The 22,798-nt window shown below is 44.5% G+C and overlaps 1 protein-coding gene across 2 annotated transcripts in view; it reads right to left on the bottom strand.

The window, feature by feature from the left end:
* Positions 1–1,483: 1,483 nt before the first annotated feature.
* Positions 1,484–22,798, bottom strand: part of GLRA1 (glycine receptor alpha 1) — a 36,449-nt gene continuing 15,134 nt past the window's right edge. Inside the window, exons 2-9 of one of the 2 annotated variants that reach the window (XM_071570120.1) lie at positions 22,639–22,769; positions 18,529–18,596; positions 9,838–10,061; positions 7,421–7,503; positions 6,617–6,754; positions 5,631–5,845; positions 4,826–4,972; positions 1,484–1,865 (exon numbers count right to left, since the gene is read on the bottom strand). In XM_071570120.1, coding sequence (XP_071426221.1) covers positions 1,551–1,865; positions 4,826–4,972; positions 5,631–5,845; positions 6,617–6,754; positions 7,421–7,503; positions 9,838–10,061; positions 18,529–18,596; positions 22,639–22,769 — 1,321 coding nt within the window. In that variant the 3' untranslated portion in view covers positions 1,484–1,550. The remainder of the gene's footprint in view (positions 1,866–4,825; positions 4,973–5,630; positions 5,846–6,616; positions 6,755–7,420; positions 7,504–9,837; positions 10,062–18,528; positions 18,597–22,638; positions 22,770–22,798) is intronic. The other variant, XM_071570121.1, reaches the window with a different exon arrangement.

Below are 22,798 nucleotides of genomic sequence, written 5' to 3'. Positions count from 1 at the left end.
TTCATTTAGTGCCTAACCCAACCCTGACCCCAAGTGCTTCAGTGCAGACTGATTGTCTCTTCCTTCGTGCTCTCTTTTATCTGCCTTACTAAAGTGCAAACAAACACAACTGAGCCACCCTGGGTGCTGCAGCCAGCTCACACCCAGGATCCCAGAGAGGCAAGTGGGACTCCAAGCCCTTAACTTGCCTGCTGGCCCCAAGCCAGGCTTTCAAGTAACACCCCAGAGGTGTTTGGCACATTCTTCCCTACCCCAAACACCAACACCAACCTGTGCTACCATTTGGTCAAAGGGAAACCCCTTTGCTCACCCATTCCCACCTCCCTCCCCCCTTTCCCCATCCCCACCAAGCTGTGCCAACCTTCCATGTGGCTCTGCCAGGCAGCAGGGAGGGGCAAAGCAGCCTGGTCCATCTTCCCATCCACATGAAAGGTAAATGCAGCACCAAAATAGATACAAAAATAGAGTTTTGGGTCGATCGACCCAGCTTCACTATTAATATTACTGCTATGAAATGTCTGAAAATAAGAGCTGCTCTCTCTATACACACCTTCCCCCCACCCCCTTTACAGTATTGCCACGCACCCGGTCCTGTCACTGCAAGGCAAGAAATGCCTTATTTCTTTATATTCTAAATACAATCACTTCCATCCCCCCATTGTAAACAAACATGGCAGGAAGGGGTTTGGATGAAAAACAAAAACGAACCAAAACAACCAAACAAAACTATTTTAAAAATCTTTCATCATTTCTAGCATTCCTGCCTCCTGGGACTCAAATCCTGCCAGGTTTTTTGAAAGAACAGAAGGTACCTGTGATTTCTGATGAAGGCCCTGATGTCCTTCTTGTGTTTCCTTTGGAAGCTCTCTGATGGGGATGAGAGAGATAATGTATTTCCTCTATGCAAAAGTCACAAAGTGTTTGATCAGCAAACTTGTGACTAAAAAAAGTAAATATATAAAATCAACAACAATCCACAGCCTCTTTCTTAAGTCTCCCCATCTATCCAGTTTTCAAAGTGCAAAACCTAGAGAAGCATAGAATGATTTTCTTGAGGTGTTTCCCCCCCTTTTTTCAGGGCTTTTTTCCCCCACGTGCTTGACTGGTATGGCCTTTCTATAGCAAAAGTCAGATAAAGCATAATTACAGTCATTTCTGCACATGGAATTATGAATCATTCCAGTGACTTGAGAATCTAAGCTGTTAATAGGCTAAAAAAAAGGATTTTTTGTTCATATTTTTTGATTGTTTTCTTTTTGCATTATAATTAAGCATGAATATATATTACTATATTACACTGCTTGGATTGCTGGAGCAATCCAAACCTCCCTATGCTGTAAAACTAACCCCACCCTGCACTCCCCAGATCAAGAGCTTCTTTTCTCCTCCCTGTGCCAGTTATCCTCAGTTCACATGATTAAAAGTCCCTCCCAGCCCCCCTCCCCATTTTTTTTAGTAGATATTGCCGCATTCTTAAATTCATGCATTGCTGCATTGCTATTGCACATATATAAAGGATTGCTCGCTCCCTCCCGGCTGCTCCCCTTCCCTCACTGGTTGTGCACATCTTCTCTGCGGACGATCTTGTAGATGATCCAGTAGAAAATGTTGAAGATGAGGAATGCCATGGGGAAGCCGATGCGGGAGATCTTGTCGATCTTCTTGGCTCGCTGGATGAAGAGCTTTCGCATCTCCTCTGGCGAGCGGGACGGCGGCGGCACCGGATTGGCCGTGTTGTTGTTGTTGGCACCCTTGACAGAGATGCCATCCTTGGCTTGTAGGCAAGCTGGTCCCATCCCATAGGCAGTGAAGTTGAACCTGCCTTCACCAGCTTCATCCTCCTGAAACAGATTCAGCATGGGACTCTACTTAAAATGAGATATAGACAGTGCACCCTTGCTATAAGGCTCTCCACTGACAGGTTCCTGCTCTGCACGGGAAAGATGCTTCCAGCATGCCCTGACCTCAGCACCCTTGGACAAACCCCTTTCTCTTGGGAGATCAGCCTTATAGAGGGGTGCCAGCTGTGTGGTGCACAGATGCAAATCAGGGGATCCAGACACCCCATGGAGAACAGGACTGACTTCCACCCCGCATTGAGGTCTTGGACATATTGAGGGGTTTATGGTACTGCTTTAATTTTTCCAATTGTATCCCCTGTTTTGCTTCTGCCTCTCCCTCCCCCCATCCTATCAGCACCTTCTTTGCTTTGCCTGTGCAGTTGCAGCTTGCCCAGAAGGAGTGGGCTCCATGTAACTCACATAGTCAAAGTCGCAGTGTGAGACTTCCTACAGAGTTACATGGATATGCAGGAGCCAAGATCTGTACAGGAAAAGAGCTCTGCAGCCAGCGTGCAACCAGCCCTCTGCTTGTCTGCCTGTGGACCACCCCCAGCTCCACAGCCCTCCCTGCAAGCCAACTGTTAGGTGAGGAACACAAGTGCCCCTCTGCAGGTCCATGGTAAGGCATGGCTGCTTGTGATAATCCCAGTTATTGAGAAAAAAATTAATTTATTTTCCAGTCTAAAGGCCAATGGCTTTGCTGTGCTTTTTTGGTGGAAGCCTTGCTGGTGTCTCAGAATGATTTAGCCCTATTTTATTGAATGCAGGGATGTAACCATCAGAGTCGCTACGTCTCCCCATGCCAAGACCTGTCTGCCCCAGTAAATACAGACAGAATAATGGGTTTGGAGAGAGCTGTCTAGCTGATCTCTCTAGTCTAATCCTCTCCCTGCTTTCAGAGAGAAGGTAAGGGGTGGCTCAAAAGTGGAAAGGTACAAGTGAAACCTGGCAACAGGTTGATTTGATTTTTTTTTTCTTTTAGAGAGTAAGAATGACTCCTAGCGATGAGGATAAGTTAGCACCTTGCATCTAACTAACAGAAATCAGAAGCAGGTTTTTCTGGACTCACTGGTACTAATGGCAGACCATGGCACAGTGTCTGGCACAACTGTGAAGAATGGCCAGTGGGTTTTGATTTGAGTAGACCTAATAAATACAGGTGTGGGCTGGTTCTCCCCCCAGCTGCCTCCACCAGCATGGATCTCTGCAACATCCCATTTGTTTTAGCCTGGCATGTCATGCCTAAACCAGACACAGCCACCCAGACAAGTCAGGACATCAGGACAGCGCAATTAGGTTCTTTGGCAGCTGCACTAAGCCATTTGCATATTAGCAGTCAGCTCTTGGTTTTCTGTTGAGCCTGCAAACCTTGTTCATTTTGCTTTTGCAAGTGTTTTTGTTTACACTTTGTTCCAATTAAATTGCTGTGAGATTGGGCAGGGACTGTACTAGCAGCCTTGTGTTCAATGGAACAGCTCTGGCAAGTATCTCTTAAACTCATCTGTGTATTAGTGGCTTTTTTTCTCCTTATTGTTTTATCAACAGTCTGATCTGCATACAACAGCACAGATCCAGAGACAGGATGCCAGAATCCAGATGAAGAGATAAATGTACTATGAGGCACCCATGTGGGTGAGTTTGGCTTTGGCTCTATTCAACGGGCTCCATCTTCTGAACCAAAACTGCTTCCATTGATTTTGGGATGGCAGAGCCTTGTTCTGGTCAGACAAAATCAATGTGTGCTGGTGGTCTCATCTGATACTTCTTTTCCCTTATGTTTGTCACTTTTCATCCCTGGACCTGACTGGGTTGGGCACAAGTGAACAATTATCTCATGTTTTACAAATCGGATGACTGAAGCAGAGAGAGGCAAACCTACAAAAATACAGGGATTCCTTCTCCTCAGCCCCCCACTTCCTCCTGGAATGGTGGCAGTTCTCCAACCACACACTGTGGACTGCTGCAGGACAGGTTAGACCTTGGGAAAGACTTTTAAAGGCCGGGACAGTGAAGCAATGAAATGGGCAGGAGGTGTCTGGATGTGATGGATCCGGGAGGGCTCTTTAAAATAGAGGGTAGACAAATACCTAGGAGGAGTATTTAAGGCTGACCTTGGTGGTTCCTGGGGGCTCACTTGAGATTTTCATCAGCAAAATTTTCTTTGGTTTTTTTTTTCTTTCCTAGCAAATGTACTGTTTTTTTAATGATAGACTGAGGGCAACCTCTCAGGCCTGGTGCTCAAAATTTGCTAATGCCTTCCTGATTCTAACAGTTAATTAAGGATTAAGGACATTTTAAAAGTTTTTGTCCTTGTGATCACAGCCATCTTTGTGTTTTTTTCTAGTGTATGCTGTGAGGTGAAGTCCTTGCTGTGGCACCTGAGCCTAAAAGCCAGTAGAGCCCAGACTGCAGGGGATGCAGGTCAATGTAAGGCGTGCACACTCAGATTGGCATCAGTCATGGCAGGTAAGCACAGAGCGAGGCTAAGGCTGAGAATAAAGCTATTTCCTTCCAAGAGGAATTTGCAGTCAGTCTGAGAAGCAGATGCTTTTGAACATGGAGATGACAGAGACAAAAGAGCTGTCACTTACCTCTGGGTTAAAGCAGGCTGTCTTATTGGGGGATGCTGTTCTCTGATAGACATCCCTTATACCTCCCTCCCTGCCTCCCCCAGCCCTGATTGCAGCTTCTGAAGAGAAGAACTCAGACCAGAACTTTACTGTGTGATTTGTTCTGTTGTGAACAACTCTTTTGGCTTAGACCACTTGGCTGGCTAAAGAAAACCAGCCTGCTAGAACCCTGGGGTCAGCAGGCTGTCAGAACTGGCACAGTGCACTGAGGTAACCCCGGTTTATGATGTGTGAGCCTCCCTAACCTCTGATCATATACAGAGGACTTCCCTGGGAGCTCATGGCTTGGTTCAGTTGACCATGATGTTCTGCTGGGACAGATTTCAGCAGGGTCCTTCATGCTTTATGTATTACCTTATGATGCCTCCTCTTCCTTCTGAACCTGAGCAGCTCTTTGTGCTGCCGAGACACGAAGTTGACAGCAGCGTATTCTAGAAGTGCAGAGAACACAAACAGCAAGCACACAGCCATCCAGATGTCTATGGCCTTCACATAGGACACCTGGAGTCAGAAAAAGAGATTCAGATGGGATGGCTTCTTCACTCAAATGCCTTTTTGCTTGCCATTTTACATGTTACTCTCAAGGTCTTTGGAAGGAGTTGACCAAGCCATGTCAAGGTTGACATCTCTTGTATATCAGAATCTAGCTCATTAAACATGAACATATTATCAGGTCACTGAAACTGCTCCTGGGCTCTTAAGCAGCAATAATTCTACAGTCTTTAATTTACTCGAGTTTTGATTGTGATTGTTTATATGCAAGGAAAGTAGTAACCCCATCTGATCATACCAGAAGCCCTTCATAGAGGGAAATTCAGTACTATTATAAAAGTATGATGATCAACAGACTAAAAAAGCTAAAATTTAAAGTGTACATCCATTGTGGGTTGTTGCAGGGGTTTGTTAAGGCACAGAACTCCTGGTTGCTGGGAGCTGTGGTGAGTGCTGAATCTTAGGGGAAGTTTTGCTGCTGGTCATAGTGAATCTAGACTTTTTCAGGATGGGATTGGAATTTTTTCTGTTTGCCCTTAAACTGGAATAGTGCAATGGCAACAGAATGCTGCTTGCATTGATCAGTAGGATCTGTGTAGTGTTTTACTTATGTGCTATCCCCAGAAGGTGCACGTTTTGCCCCTGATGAAGATAAGCTGTTCCCTACCTTGGGCAGTGATGCTCGGGAACCAGAGCTCTGCGTGGTCATAGTGAGCACTGTGGTGATCCCCAGGCCAACACGAGCAGGTGCAGCATCCATATTGATCCAGAAAGAGATCCAGGACAGAATGACAATGAGGAGGCTGGGGATGTACATCTGGATCAAGTAGTAGCCCATCTGCCTCTCCAGGTGGAAACGAGCTTCTATACAGGTGAACTTGCCTGAGGAGGACAGGAGATACAAGGAAGATTACTGGTAAGGCATAGTGAGCCTCCCATTTTCAGCCAGTGTCTGGGGATTTCCCTTACATTGCCTAGAACCAGAGTCTTGTTAGAGGAGCAAATGAACAGCTGTTGCCCAGTTCTGCAAGAGCATGTAGTGGCAGGACAAGGGAGGATGGCCTCAAACTGAAAGAGAGATCATCTAGATGGGATATTAGGAAGAAATTCTTCCCTGTGAGGGTGGTGAAGCCCTGGCACAGGTTGCCCAGAGAAACTGTGGCTGCCCTGTCCCTGGAAGTGTTCAAGGCCAGGTTGGACTGGGCTCTGAGCAACCCAGTATAGTGGAAGATGTCCCTGCCCATGGCAGAGTGGTGGGAACTGGATGATCTTTAAGGTCCCTTCCAACTCAAATCATTCTATGAACATCAGTGTAGCAAGGAAAGCTCTTGGCAGTATGTCCTTTGTCACTTAAATTTCAAAGACAAAATAAGATTCTGAGAGAGAAGGTCCAGATCAAACACCCTTGAATTGATATAATGTTACTGGGGACAAGAGGATTTCACACATTTGTGCTCATTTGCATTTCACTGGCTGTATATGTGTATATTTACTGGCAACACACCTATGTGTATTTATGTCTGTTGTCCCTAGATGTGCAGGACAAGGCTTGTATCACCAGAGTGACATCAGACATAGCAAGAGACTCTGGAAAATGTACAGTTCTGACTTTCTCTCTTCTGAACCCAGCAGCTAAGGGTAAACAGCACTGACCTGTGTTGTAGTGCTTTGTGCAGTATCTCAAGTCTTTTTCTTCTTTGAGGATAAACTGAGGCAACGTCAGCCCATCAGCAACTTGCACTGCTCCTTTTTCTTGCCACTCAAATATGAGATCGTTCATTGTGTAGCCAACTGTTGAGAGGAGGGAAAAAATACCACATGAAACACACTAAATACTGATCTGGAAAGGGACAGTGTTGTTGAAGAGAGCTGTACTTGGAGGCAGAGATGCATCCTGGCCTTCCTTGGCAATGCCACCATGAATGGGATTTGAGTTGAGGCAAAACTGCTTGTGCATGTGATAAGAGCCAGGGTGATTACCTGCAGTGGGGCTGCAATGGTTTGCAATGGATTGCCAGTAATAAATCATATTTTTTCTTGAATTTGGCTTTGTTGAATTTGTTTTCTATTTTTTCCAACTCAAATTCTTTCTCTGGAACAAGCTCATCATCTTTCTCTCCTTTGGGATAAGCAAAATGTACAAGAGGCAGATGTTTTTCCAGACAGAAAAAATCCCACTTACAGCTAAAAGCACTTTCACCTCTCTCCTCCAAAGGAAAGGCCAATGTAAATACAAGCCAGCCAGGGCTCCTTGCTTAGGATCTCTTAAGGTTTGGCTTCTCTAGAAAATATCACATATGCTAAATGAATGAAAAATCCTGAGAGAGAGGTTCTTCAACGTGCTTCCAGCGAAGGCTGGGCTGGAAATGGGTTGCATCTGGGAAAGGAGATGGCAGGGCAGAGGGAGAGGGAAACCAGACTGTCTGCTCTCTGAAATGGAGAGTGCATAGGACTCACAGCTTTCTAACTGCATGATGCATGTCTGTACGTCCATGGGGAAGTTCTTCAGGTCCATGGGGCAGGCCAGAGTCAGAGTGATCCTGAGAAGAGAAGAAAGCACAAGGGAATGCCAAACAGTTTGTGGTATTGCTGAGAAGTAAACCCCCTCAGACATCCAAGGCTGCAAACAGGCTTGTATCTTGCCCAAGACACATTGGTGTGGTGGGGGGAATGACTGATCATTCACCGCTTCCCTGACTGTGTTCTCACACATGGTGTTGGAAAGCATCAGAAATGCTGAACATTTGGGTCTGTGATATGATTCCCAGCAGAGTCGCCTGCTGCAGATGGCATCTCATTGCAGGGTTGTTTTAGACTGTGCAGAACAAAGAGTTCTCACACCAAACAGTTCTGCTTCTTCAGTTTTCATTTGTTGCCTCAGGTTGACAACAATCTGGATTAGCAGGAAGCCCAAGCCCAATATATGCCCCCCCAGATACATTTCTAGAGATTGGAACTGTTTGTAAATCTCTGAACAGAACATTTCTGTCCTCCAAAAAAACCCCCAAACCAACCAGAATGGGGTTTGATCAGGATCATATGTTTCTGTAAGGGTGAAGAGACTTCAGTGGGATTTTCTGCAGGAAAAATGCTCTGTGCTAAGTCAGTATGAACCTCTGTATCTTCCTGAATTCCTGCTGAGCCCCCTGAGATCTCTACTTCTGTCTCCATTTTCCACTAGGTGCAGGATGCATTTTCTGTGGTATATTGCTCTGCTGCCCTGTACCATGATCTGTGCTTAAAATATTTGTTTGGTTCAACAAGCCGATACTAAATGATTTGCTTCAGATAGTTAGACTTGTGTAATTTGGTTTGATATTGTTGAAAATGCTGATCCCTGAAGTGTTTAGGGTTTTCAGCTTTTTGCCTTGATGCAGAAATAGCAGAACTAACATGGGAACAGAAACTGAATTTTTCTATCATCAGACCTACAAGAAACTTATCAGGAGGGAAAGATACTTTATTTTAAAACCTTATGTTGGAAGAAATTCTCTGCTTGAGTTTAGAGGCATGTTGGGACTGAAAATGTGACAAAGTCCACCTTCCTGTAAATGCCTTGCCTAGAGTCTGATTATTGCAAATAGCAGTAGCCAAGAGCCAGTTAGAACATGGCAGAGCATTTTAGAAAGTCTAAATGTCCTTTTAGAAAATTTGCATTTACATTGTGCTCTTTCTTTTTCATTTTTGCAGGAAAATTTACATATAAAGAAACCTGTATTTTCATTTGGAGATGAGCGAGATAGCAAAGGGTATTTCTAAAAAAGAATTGAAGTGTTTTCAAGCTTTTTTCCTTCAAACTGTGATCAACTCAGCCATATCCCCTGTTGAGTCATTGCCCTGTTTTGCAGAGCAACCCTGGGGTGGGGGTGACCCAGAATTTCCTCTCTGTGCTGCTGAAGACCCACCTGGAACAGGACTCTGTGCTATGCTCAGGACCAAGTAGCTGGTGACAGTTTTACTACCTGCCTGGTTTTAGAAGTTAAGAAATCTGAGGTTTCCACACTCAGCCAACACACATGGCAGTTCTCTTATTATTTTGGCCATCAGGGAGCTGGTCTTTGGGCTGGAACCACCTTTATGTTTGATGGAGGTTGTCTAAATTGCAGCATTAAGCTGTTTATTTTCCATTTTACAGCTCCATGGTGCTTCCTCTTCCCCATGGCTGCCAGTGGGAGCTTCAGTGTGAGATGGGGTGTGCGAACCGTAGGCAAATTTACATGAGTGAAAAAGTCTTCTATATAGAGTTAAACTTTCTCTGTTTATGCTCATGAAGTTTGATCTTAGTTTCATTGGTTTCACATGAGGAGTGGATGGGATTGGAGGTGAAGGTGGAGGATAGGATTGATTTCTTGTGGGAAACTCAGTGCAATTAGTTCAGCTTCACTGATGGTTTCTTGGATCTAGAGATAAGGGATAACCGGGAGAAGTTAAGCTGAGACAAAGCCATGGAGCTCTACTTAGTGTTTTCCTACTTTTTTTTCCCCCCGGAAATGCTGCAGCTTTGAAAACAGTTTTCATGAGCTTCCAGTAGTTTTCACAGAGTACAGCTGGCTTTAGGCTTGTGCTAATATAAAATATCTCAAATAATTTTACATTTGGGATGTTGTGGAACCTACTAGAGAGGGGCCTAAGTTCTTGGACTGAGAAATGTAAAGATGAGCTAGATTCCTTCCTAGACCAACCCTCTGTCTCAATATGATTTGGCAGAGATCCCTTCCCACCACATTGCTATGGCACTGCTAATTATATGATCTCCCACCTTAAAAAAACCTATTTTTTTTTTCATCCAACATCATGCTCAAAGGTTTGAACAGCGGGGGTTCATTTTTGTCCTTCCCTCCCTTGGTGGGACTCTTCCCACAGAGTCACCCCACCTGATGCTGTAGAGGACGTTGCCGTTTCGGGAGATCCTCAGCAGCTTGTTGTCTGTGGTAATCTCATGGAAATGGGCCCCCTTCTCATTAGCAAAGAACAAGTCAGGCTTCCAGATGGAGTCCAGCATGGAGGGGTCCAGGTCCAGGGAGTCATCAGGGTATTCATTGTATGCCAACCGCGGGTCATTCCACTGCTGTCGCAGGAAGATGTTCACCCTGTAATCCTGCACAGTGTGAACAGAGAAACACAGTGCTCAGAGCAGGCTGAAAGTGCTGAGACCTGGGGAGCATATATTAAAATCCTTCTCAAAACCAAACCATGTCCAGGCCTAGCTATGGCAAGCATTTTTGGCATTATTTTTTAGTGAAGTGTTATCAGTTCTTAGCTTTGTAGCTCACAGCTATCTCATAGCATGTGCAGCTGCCTGTTCTTGCAACCCTCTGTTACAACAATTGTCAGCTGTGTGTGAAGTGTCAGGACCTCTTGTCTGGACCCTGGGGCTGGAGGGGTGAAGTGCAGATGTGGAGGTCACAATGACCCATGTCAGCAGGATGATGCTGCAGAGGATTAAGCAGGACAGGAACTGAAGCCGGATTCTTTTCAGTGTTGAACCATCACATATTGTGGCTCTCTGTGGTTTCCCCAGACTTGGAAAAGGAAAAGGCACAGTGAGGCAGGCAGTCCATGCAGGGGAAATTCCCCGTGTGTCCAGTAATATCAGGGTGGCTCAGATGAACTGATGGGAGCAGCTGCCCTTGGTGAGAGTACGTGACCATGAGAAAGATGTGCATTAAGTCTGCTCTCCTAATCCTGAGTGTTCTGGGTTCTCCTCCCTAATTTCCAAATGCCATAAATGCTACGGATTTTATAGGATGGTCATTTTTAATTGTAGCTAGTCCCTTAGTACTATGCAAAGTTATTCCTGCTTCATAACCATGAGTCTTACAGCTCCCCTAAGTTCCCCAAGCCAAGGCTGACTGCTGAGCCTGAACTCAGACCCTCTCCTGGACAATTAAAGGCAGTTTCTGTTCTCCCTATCTGACCAATAGCTTCCCAGGGTGATCTGTGTGCCCCTTTTCTTCTGACTTTCACATGAGAAAGTGAGACAACAAATTGAAATGAGGAGAGGATGTGCCAGCTATCAGGAGAGGGATGAAAGATCCATGTCCATAAATTAATTGCCATTTTCTAAGTATAGAGGCAGACTGCATCTGAAGAGCAACCTATAATAAACCCGTTTCACTGTGCTGACCCAAACAAATTGTTGCTGTCATGATTAAGGGTTTCTTTGGTGCCTTTCTAACACTAATGTACTTGGAAGAGTTTTATTAAGAGACAGTTAATGGGGGGTGCCTGACGTGCTTGCTGGTATCTATGGCCTGTTGCAGGCACTTGGTGAGAGGATCTCTCTGACTTTGTCACCAGGTCTGTTCTTTCCATCTGGAGAACACAAAGCTCTGGAGTTGAAGGGTGCATGTATAGGAGAGTCTTTCTGATGTTGCTGCCTCAAGTGCTCACTTGACAATGAACCTACAGCTTCTTGCCCAGGAGGACATGACTCTTGCGGTGTCCAGTCACACTGGAGGTTTGGGAGAGGATTGTGTTGGGTGCCTTGTGTTTTGGATAAGGCAGTTCATAGCCAAGCACATGGTCTAGAATCTATTTCAGGCCACTCAGTGCCATCTGCGTCCTCAGAGCACAGAAGCTGCTAATGACATTAATGATTGTGACAACAGCAAATGAACCAAGGACTTGATGCTAAAAGGAGCAGACCTCTGAACATGAAAAAGAGTTGCAACACACTTTCCTTCTGCTGATACCCCAAATGTCACCTTTGCAAGCCCTGGTACATCCCTTTGACTTAATTATTCATCTCTGTCAACGCTGGATAATGTGTCTTGAGAAAATGTGAATAACTGAGGACAGCTGAGAGCCAAGGTCTCAGTGCAGGACTAGCCAATGACACAAGCCTGGAAAAGGAAAGCAACCCTGAATTTACACACTACATTGTACACAGCAGCTCCCAGAACAATGTGTGTATTTTCAATTCTCCCTTTTCTATGTGTAAAGATCTGCAGCCATTGCAGTCAGGGGAAATCAATGTCACTGACCTAATAGGTAAAAAGCAAAAGGTTGTTTTGCTTATTCAGCTACAAATAAGGTAGATGCAAGCAGGTCAGCTCCAGTTTGGGACTTATGTCATGTACAACACAAATTAAACTCATGTTTGGAAGAAACTTCAGCAGTAGCTGCCCAGAAGTGTGCTCAGCCTGATGGAGTGGTGGACGGGGGGAGGGAATGGAGCCAATCTCCCTACAATTGCCTGTGTTACTGTGGATAAGCTTTGTTGCTGGAGTAAATTCACTGAGTCACCTCCAAAACTTGCTGAAAGGAAAGAAAAGGATGAGACAGGAGGTGTAGTGTGGTTTATGTTGTCACCACAGTAGGCATGAGAGACCTTAGGCAGAACGACAGCCATAGTCTTCGTCACCAAGATGAGGTATCTTAATTAAATGCATGTGGACCAAATGAAAATGAACTTCTCACAGCAGATGGCTGTGAGAAGGCCCCTCCTAACTCATCTCCAGAGTCACAGTGTCCTATATACATGCCCTACATGGGAAAAGTGCAGGGCCATGTAGTGAATGTGGGGTGTGAGAGACTGCATCCCCTCCATCCAGGGAATGTGCAGCAGTGTGGCGAGTAGCTCTGGGTTGTGATACTCCGTGCTCCTCCTTTGGAGACAAGGATATTTTTTGTTTTGAAGTACAGATAACCAAGCATTTATGTTATAATGTAAAAAAAGACAAGGACAAAGAAATATAATACATGCACTGAATGCAATTCTCTGGCTTTGCCATTTTATGACATTACTATTTTACATGTGTGTGTGTGCTTATGAAGATCTTTCTACCCGATGAGTTTACTCCACAGTCCTGGCCTGGCCACTGGGAATATTGTTTTCTCTAAGATGGCTTTTCCCTTATGTCAGACAGCTGGATCACACTGGGGTATTGCAGGTTGTGAGCAGCCTTTTAAGTTTCTTCTGTCCAGGCTTATTTGAACATACATGTAAAACCAAGCACTGTGGTTGTGAACTGGACATGACAGTGACTGGAGAGCCAGCAGAAGGCATGGAGAGAAATCAGGGTTTGTCTGTGGCTGTGACAGAACCTAGGAGAAGGGTTACAGTACCCTGCACCAGCTGAAGAACCCTGTGTGCTGAAACCTTGGCCCTGGGCACTGCAGTGAAGCTGAGGGGTGATGAGCCAAACAACACTCATTCCTTGGCTACCTTGAGATATGCAGCATTTCTCCTGGATGCTGTTGTATGAGATCTTAATTAGCATCACTGAGACATCCACAGTTATTCCTAAATAATGGACACAATGGATCAATTTATGATGTGAACTTTCAAGCAAAGAAAAAAGAGGTTTGATTTGGGCTGCAAACTCGGCCAAAAAAAAAAAACAACTCTTTCTCCGTCTCCTTCCTATGACTGGAGTGCCTCATTTGTGTGCCAATCACATCCAGGCATTGATTATCTTGTGCAGCCTGCTCCTCTCGCTGTCTTGGGAGTGGGGAGCAGCAGCTCTGTGCAGTGAACGCATTCAGGAGCTTTGCAATTTGGCACAAAGGCATTTTGCTCCCAAGGGGGAAATGACACAAGGCAGGAAGAAAATAACTGAAGTGATCAAAGTAGTTCAATTTGATAATGGTGAAATGAAATTCTGCTTAGTGACCTCGCAAGGAGACAAGGAAACAGAAGATCATTTGGAACCTTTCCTTCCCAAGAACCCACAGCCTTGGCATCTGCTGCTGAAAGCAGTGGCAGGCTGGAGGCAGTGCTGTGAGGAAGGGATGGAGGCTGTCAGGAAAGTCAGTAGGTTTCAGCCCCAGAACTCAGGAGTTGTGTCAGAGCAGACTCGGTACTGAACAGTTTTGGTGAAACTTTTATATAATTTTATGTTTTGCTGATGGAAATATTAAGGTGGGGACTCAAATTCCTCAGAAGGGGGTTCTGTGACCCCACCTGGGCAGAGCATGAGGGGCTTTGTTAGCATTGAGTTAATTCTCTGAAAACGGAATGAACAAATATCTTTAAGGCTACTTGCCTTGCAGAGGAGCACTACAACTGTCTGCAAAAAAAAAAAAAATAAGCAAACAAGGAGCAGCCCTTGGAAGGGTTAATAAGGCACCTCCTTACCTTATCAGAGTTACAACAAAGTAGCCAAATATAAGCCAGGTGTGAAACCACACCTGGGCCAAGGGGAGGAGGTGCTTCTGAGGAGGAAGTTGTTAAAAGAGGGCAGGCCCCTGGTGAAGGGTGAGTCTAATAGATGTGGGTTTTTTGTGCTGAAATCTAAATGGAAAAATTTTCTGTGTTTTCCTACAAAAAGAGGGGAAATTTTATCTCTGTGAGCCAAGGATGGAGCAACTGGCAGGTGAGCTGTATCCAGCATCTTGTTTTTTAAGTGTGTTTAGTCGTGAGGTCTTGTTCTTTAGTTTGAGGATCTTTTGTGTCCTTGGATTTGAGTTGTATAGTCCCATTTCATGTTGTACCCTCCCCTCTCTCCCTTCTCCATTCAATGCAAAGGTAAACTCCAGCCACTCAGACAGCTGAAAACATTGCAGGTCAAACGGTGAAATGGCAGCAGACTGTGAGTTGTGAAAACCTTTTCATTTTGTGCTGTGTTACTTGTTATATGCTTATCATCTCTGTGGGACTGATAGTTGGGTTTAAGAATGACTGACTGCAGAAAACTTTTCTCAAAACCTAACCTTTGCTATAGGCTTTTTTCACTGATGCTCACATCTTCAACTGGTGTTGGAGTGAGTGGGACCAGTGTTAAATGTGTGACCCATACACTTCATCAGGCATATCTGCTGCTCTGTGGCTTTTGAGGCTGGAATGAATTGCTTGGTCTGCTTTGCAGGATGGTTTGTTTGTTTCATTGGAAATCTCATGTACAGATGTCTCAGAACAAGTGCTTAAAACGTGGACAGTGTCAGCCTCCAGCTTCTCCTGGCCTTAGGAGATGCTGACAGCCCAGTTGTGACTGTGTTGCAGCTGTCTGGAAGGCTGTATTTGGTTTACTCTTTTCAGAGGAGGTAACTATGACACGAAAGAAAAATAAGTTTGCATATACACATTGTGTCTAGCGGAGCCTGCGCTCATGGTTTGTGATTTTCTTTCTTCCTAACTCTTGTTTGCTGCATGTTGGTCCTTTGTAAAACATGGGACTGGACCTTGAGTCCAGCTCCAACTCTATGTGACGATGTAAAACAATAATCCTCTTTTTCCATGTGCATTCACTGTGCACAAAATGGTCCCAGTTGTCTGACTTGGTAAGAGACCATGAAACTGGAGCTTTCATTAGATGAGAGAGCAAGGACTTCACTTAATTTCAAGTTTGCTGTTATAGCAGGAAATTTGTTAATGAAATGCTCAGATAATTCTATCAGCTGTCTCATGCTACAAGGAAAAGCCAGAGCTGGTTCAGTTTATTCACTGAAAACCAAGACCTATCCCTGAGGTTGTTGACTTCTGTTCATTTTGAATGAGGAATGTGTGCTCTGGATTTTGTAGTCTGGTATGACTTGGTGGGGAGGGGATTTGGTTATACTTTTGAAGAGCAAAAACACATTAAACATTTTGTGACTGGGGGGGCTTTTTGGTGTTTTAATAAAAATAATTGAAAAGAGTGGATGCATCTTGCACTTGTTCTTGGGAATGCCTTGCTGGTGGATGCACTATTGCAGTAATTCTTTAGGACAGGAGACTGCACTTATCTGGCTGTTGTGATTGGTTGTATCTTTCCCCTTGAAGCACTGGTTGGGTTCACAGGGATGTGTTCCCACTCGCGGGTTCCCTTGTCCTTGGGGCCCGTGGCAAGTGAGGCTGATGGATATAAGCTATGAGCTGCAATCTAACATAAATGTCCAATCAATTATGTGTGCCACCAGAGGCTTTTATGTTGGGTCTGGAGGATGCTTAAAGTAGTTACTTCCCTTTTTTAAGTCAGCTCTGGTTTAGGATTAAGAGTTCAGTTTGCTGGATGACTTTTCTTTTCTTTTTTTTTTTTTTTTTTAAATTCCCCCTAACCTTACAGCAGTTTTCAGATCTCCATTTCTCATCTTGTTCATTTTGAGCCTTTGTGGGGCAGGTATTAACCTGCTGGCTGCTCTGAGAAGTCGGTTTTCTCTTGGCCACAACTCATTTTCCCTCCTTCTCAGGTTTGCAGGCCCAAGTGGCTGCATCAAATGCCTGTTTTGTTCTATTTTTATGTATTTTCTCCTCTTCCTTTACCTTTCATGATGCCAAGCTGTAAGTGAGCACTGACCTCCAATTTCTCTAATTCTCTGCCTGGTGACCTCATGGTTTGATTTATGATATTCAGGCAGTGTAAACCTAAATGGTGTAAGTGGTATTTTCTGTAGGACCTACCAGCCCACTATGGAGATATTTTGAAGCCTTCTCCAACTGCATGTGTGGTACCCATAAAAACCTGTGACTTCTCCTGCAGATAGTAGTGCAATGGTAACTAAATATAAGCTGACATAGTACTCAGATCTGAACCTGATCAGGCTTGGGGTGCCTAATGGTGGGGTTTAAACCATAATGTTCTATCTCTTTTTGGCCAGTGAAGCAGCTGGGGAGTTTTGCCATCATCAGTTGCAGGGGTCAATGATAGACTACAGCTTTATTTATGGTAAAACATTGACTTGTCCCTTTCTCTTTTGCAAACTTCCCCTTCCTGCCCCTGATACTTGACCACTTGTTCCATTGTTTGAATTTCAAGTAGTCAAGTCTGTCTCGAACACCTTTCACAACAACCTTTCTTCTCAGAAACTGCTTGTTTGACCTGCTGCATCCTCAGACAGTGGTGAGGGCCTGGCTTCTCTGCAGGTTAAATCCTGGGTTACAAATCCCAAGGACCTCTCTAGCTTGCTGAGATCTCCATTTTAGATGTTTCAGTACCTGTGTTGTTGCGTTCTGGTTGGTGTTTACAAGCAGAATTTTTGTTCCATAAGGAGTGCATTATATCAGGTTGTGTGCAATGCTCTGTCAGCCTGACATCTGGACTAGCTTGTCAGAGTTGCCTTGGATATTTCTAGACAAAGCAATGTGCCCAGAGGGTGTTCTTGGGTTCCCATGGGAATTTTTTTTCTGTGGAAGATAGACTGTGAAATGAGTGGCATCTGGAGAGGATAGCAAGTCCCTGCAGCATGTCTTGGAGGTGAACTTCATCTCTGTCTCTCTCATGCTAGTCTATGCTAATTTTATGGAGCATCCTGCTTACAGGGATCATCTGGCATCTTTGTATGACTGCTCCAGTGCATCTTGCAATATAGGACATGCACTGAAAAACATGTCAATGGAATGTGCTCTGTACATTGCACAAGAATTCTTTGTGGGCCTGCCCCACTCGCTTGCACTGTGGGTTGTCTCTGCTTGTTGTGTAGGAACCGTATTGCCTGTAATGCCAAAGGAGGTATCCAATAAAATAGTAAATTAGGAGCAGATGTGCATTTTAGTTCTAGTTCTTCCTCTTTTGCTTTATATACAAATGAATCCATGATACACTTCTTGCTTATGGACTCTGATGAATTCTCCAATCCAACTATGAAATCTGTTTCCCTGTGCCTAGGCAGAATAACAGCTTTTTTGTTTTGTTTTTTTATTTTATTTCCTACAACCAGAATTGAACTACCCCCAATGCAAACATTTCCAGCAGAGTGGTATAGTGTCAGAAGAGACTTATAACCCCAGGTGAATGGTTGTGGATCTCCTCTGACAGTGGTGTGCATGCCAAGTAATTTGTTCAAGTCAAGGGGTGTGATCTATATGCAAAGCCTATAAACTCCTGCCTAAATGCACAAAATGCCTCGAGCTAGAGCCTTGCATTCTTTATTCAGCATTTTTCTAGAAAAAGAATTACCAAAGGGTAATTAAACACCATATTTCTGGATTATCTTTAATTAGCACAGCAGTAAGGCACTGTACCTCCAGAGTTTTCCTTTGCTGTTCACTGATTATGTCACAACCAATCTTTAATAGTTTTCAGATGGAGCAATTATCTCCTGTTCTAGTGATCCTCTGCTCCTAGTGCCTTGCCAATTAGATACAGCCTTTAGCCATGCTCACTAATTTTGTATGAAGTGAGCCTTAACTCACAAATATTGGTTTTGATTTTCCATTAAAAATCATTGTCTACCAGAAATATGTCTCCAAGAAAATAATCATCTTAGTCTTTAGTCTAATAATTCTCAAAATCTTTGGGAATCTGAAATACAGTGCAGACTAAACTTGAGTTCAGCTGATTTCCCTTCTCTGTGAATCCAGGTTCTTTCTGGATTTATGCCCACTTAAACACAAAGTATCTGCAACTGTTTCTGAGCTTGGAGCCTCAGGCAAGTCTTCAGAAAAAGACTATTTGTTTCCCTTTCTGACCATTGTCCTTTGCCTGTGCAGTGTTTTTGTAAGATGCAGAGCTGTGTGATCTTAGCTACGTGCACTGTGAGTCTGGTGTGTTGACTGTAAATTTACTCAAACCTTAGGTAAGCTTGGGAGCACTGAGACAGTGTTTTTCCCTGGTCACAGTGAAGAGGAGGGTAATGCTGCATTTTCTGGGAGTGCAGTGAGGCTGAGACAGTAGCTGAGCAGCTGTGCTGTGATTTTTACTTACCATGGTTGTTTCTGCAATCGAGCCAAAGCTGTTGATGAAAATGTTGCAGCTGACGTTCACTGGCGGGCCTGCATGACAAATACAGATTGGGACAGCAGTTCACTGTGTGCTTGTGAGACAAAGTATTTCCACTCTGTACAGTTAAAACCTGTTGTGGGAATGGGGTGACTGAGGGGTAAGTAGGGGAGCAAGGTTTGGGTGACCTGGCTTGGTTCTGATGCCAGTTTGACACCAGACAGGGCTTTAGCTTCCCTCTGTTCCTCTGTTTGGGAGAGTGTTTTTATATCTCTGCTGTGAACAGTTCAGATGAAAAGCAATAGATCAGAGCCAGGCAGAGCAGCTTTCCAGATGTCTTGACCTGGCTATATGGGTGGCAAGCTCACCTTGAACATGATAGCAAAATATCCCAGAAAAGAGCTGAGAGACTTTTATTTAGAGCTATACTGATGAATTATTCGTATGAAGCACCTAAGTGTTTCTGAACTGGAATGATATGCTCCCTACAAAGCCAGTGCAGCAGAGTGTGCTGTAAGGATCAGACTGGCTGAAGGAGCAAGTACCCCACGAGTGGATGGTGGCATCTGCTCAGGCTCACAGGTGGACAGGAGACTTCAAGTTTCTGCCAGCAGAAACTCTCTGGCTGTTCTGGTTTGGCAGAGGGTACTTCCAGACTCTGGGCTGTGCCTTTCTTGGGCCTGGTTTGCTTTCAAACTGAAGCTTTGCTTAGCCTGCTTATATTGGAGAAGTTAAGGGGCCACTAAAAGAGAGGAGTGAGGGTTAAAGGGATAGAAAAAATTGTGGTTAGAGATCATGGAGGTCAGTCTGTTTGTGTGGTACTGGTGCCCAAAGGTATCAGTATGACTTTGAAGTGTTTCACAATCCTGCCTGGCAAAACTGAAGTGGAAATGTTGTATTTAAATCGGGGGAGATGCTGAGAGCTGCAGTTCAGCACAGAGCAAAACGCTCTGTGAGAATATTTTGGAACTAGAGCATATCTGGTGCCTGGCAAACCAGGGGCTTGCCCACATATAGTGAAAGAATTTTTGTAGAGCCTTAATAAGGAGAGGGGAGAAGGAAAAGGGGCCTCTGCTCTGGGAGCTCCCAAAGGACCTGTTGTGGGTGCTGCCCAGTGGGTGGAGGGGAAAGGCAGCTCAGGCAGAGAACAGACACTGCCCCAGGGACGAAGGTCCCCATTTAACACCGGAGGAATTAATCTCCTATCATCCCTGTGACAGATGCTTCTGGGAAGATAAGATCTGTGAAAGTGGAGAGTGGATTTTTAGATTGTTCCCCCATTCTTTATGGAGTCAGGGATGGTGTCTGCATTTCAAACACTGCCTGGTGGCTCAGCCTGCTGGGGGAGTGATGCTCCTGTTAAGGTCACATCTGCAGTCTGGCAGTCGCTGCAAGATGAAACACTGGGGGGAGGAATGGCTTTAACGAGAGGTTTTACCTCTAATCAGTGCAAACGTCCTCATGTGTGGGAACCAATGGATTTTCCTGATTACTAAGTAACATTTGGAGCTTGGTTTTCTCATCTTCTTTTCCCTTTCCTCCTCTCCTACTTTGGCCTCTTCTAGAACTTTGTGCCTGTCACCTGTGGGATTGGGATTGCAGCCACGTAACAGTAATGCTCTGTGGCTGTTATTTTCTTGGTACAAGTCTCAGGCAAACCAAGCAGGCTGCTGTCTAACCAGCTCCCAGACAACCACTGCCAACTCAGCAGCATCTCACACTGTTCAGTCTGTGCAGCTTTCTCCAGACTGTTAAACATTGGCATGAGTTAAACAATCAGACACAAAATTGTATGTATTTTTTCCCCCTTCACCAACTGCTTTTATCTGAAAGCTTATCCAGCAGCTGAAAGCACTCAGGCTTTAGCACTTGTTTTATCCCTTCTGTGGTCTGTTTTGCTCAGGAGCATTGGTTTTCTGTTCTGGATCAATCTCATTAACCATTTAGAAGGTTCATGTGCATGTTATTCCCCTCCCAAAGGGCACATTAAAAGTAAAATACTGAGCTGATCTCCTGAATGACTGCATGTGCTTGTGACTCTGACAGTCATGGAATATTTTGGTCCTCCTGTTCCTGACCCAGTGCTGATGGGAAGCTGAATGTGGGGTGGGTTTGGCTGGTAAAGACTCTGCTTGGGGCAACTCTTGTTGAGGCACTGAGCCCTTCCCACCTTGTCCAAGGGGGCCCATGAGCAACCTGCAGGATTTGGATTTTGGTTTTTTGGGTGGTTATTTTGGTTTTTTGTTTTTTTTTTTTTTTTTGCTTGTGAAAGGCTCTAGAAAGTTCCCTGACTACCTCTGAAATATGCCACCTCTGCAGTGGGATGCAGCTGTGAAGGACTACAGTCTTCCAGCAGCAGGGTTAAGGGAACAGCCTGGGTGAGGATCTCTTGTCTCAATGCCTATCAGGTTCTGCTCTGTCCCTGAGTTGCTGACTTCATTCTCCAACATAAGCCAAGACCCAGATACTTCTTCCTTGTTCTCAGAATGCAAATCCACACCCAAGTCCAGACTTCACAGTATTTATGGAAAAGCTACAATCTTGTTTTTGTTAATCTTCCCCTCCCCAGAAATCAATCTGATATGGATCTTTGGTATTATTTTCATTTAGATCTAAGCAATTAAAATGTCCTAATGAGTTACTGCAGCTAATTTAAATGATGTGCTTTGAGAGCTGCAACCCCAAGCTCTGTAAAACACATCCTATGCCTCCCATATAAATTGGAGTCTGATTTATGTGTGGGAGGTTAAGCCAGCAAAACTGCCCTGTGGGGAAGGTGTAGTTCATTGAAATAAAACTGAAATTAAATTATCTCAAATAAAAATGCAATACAGCTGCCTTCAGCAGGAAGTTAATGTATACATTTCATTAAATATTAAAGTTTAATTTGTGTGTGTGCATAATTTAGTGGTAGGCAGGTTTACAGGGTGGTGTTAACTCTTCGTGACTTGGATAAGAACAGCAGTGCTCTCTGCCTGGTTGATTACTGGGACATAAGGTTCCCACCTTTCTTTGGGTTTAAAGCCCACTGCAGAGTTTATTGTTTGAGGCTGGGTGGCAGGTGCTGTCACTGTGATTAATGGGTCCTGGGAGTCCTGTGTGAGCACTGTCGGTGACTCCAGGGAAAGGGGGAATTGGTAGCTGGAGACAAAAGAAGTGAACAAAATGAGCATTGAAGAGAGGGGGTGATCCTGCTGGATCTCTGTGTGTGAGTCAAGGCCAAGTAGCTCTGGGAAAGTGAGCTCAGTTAAAAAGACAAAACAAAAAAAACCAAAACAGAAAATGCTTTGAGTTGAAAGGGTCCTTAAAAACCCTCTAGTTCCAAATTCTCTGCCATGTGTAGGGACACCTTCCACTATGCCAGGCTGAAAAACCCAAACCAACAAAAAACCCCTACAAACCAACCAACCCAAAACCAAACCACAAAAATAGCAAATGAAACTCAAAGAAAACCCATCCCAACCCCTCCCTTGTTAGAAGAGGTGTTTTGAAGAGCAAAGAGAGGATCTGTTGCCTCTGCCAGGGTCTGATTCTGTGCTGTTTGGCTGGCAGTGAATATGGGCTGGACTGGAAAAATGGTGTGTGAAACAATGGAACTGTGTTGAGCTTAAGAGTCCCTTTACTATGGGGGACAGGGATGGGTCTGAGCTGCCCCTGGATCTTGCTAAACTTATTTGGACCTGATGGGAGAGACTCCTCTGGGCTGCAGTGGGTATAAAGGGGGAGCACTGCTTGATATTAGATGATGCTGTGGGCAGTGACTTAAGGGGAAAGAAAAGTTGAAGTTTTTCTCCTGAATCTGTAAGATGTTCAGCTCTCTGCCAGTTGCTGCTTGGTTTGGCAGGATCCCTGATCCCTAATTCAGTGTACAATTCCTGTGTGTAAAGTTCTTACAAGGTTGTTTCTACTCTGAGTGGACATCTCTCCACGTCTTTCCAGATATCTGCAAGGGATCCATGTGCCATATATCATTATAATATATACTTCATAAGAACATAAAGATTATTCATATTCCATACAGAATTAGGGCAATATTCAGGAGGGCTGCATACAGTTTTCTGTCCTAAAATGAAACAGTGCTGGGGTTTTGCATACCTTTAAAATTTGGTCTGATCCTGGCATCGTATCCTGAAGTTCGCCCCATCAACTTATCCAAGAAATCAGAAGGAGACATGGGTTTGGGGGCAGATCGTGCTGCTGCTTCAGCTTCTTTGGAGGCTGCCAGGCTGTGTGAGTAGAAAGAAAGAGGAAGTTT

This window comes from Pithys albifrons, chromosome 15, assembly GCF_047495875.1.
Source record: "Pithys albifrons albifrons isolate INPA30051 chromosome 15, PitAlb_v1, whole genome shotgun sequence".
Taxonomy (NCBI): Eukaryota; Metazoa; Chordata; class Aves; order Passeriformes; family Thamnophilidae; genus Pithys; species Pithys albifrons.
The sequence above is the reverse complement of the archived record's forward strand: the minus strand, read 5'-3'. Positions and strand labels throughout refer to the sequence as shown.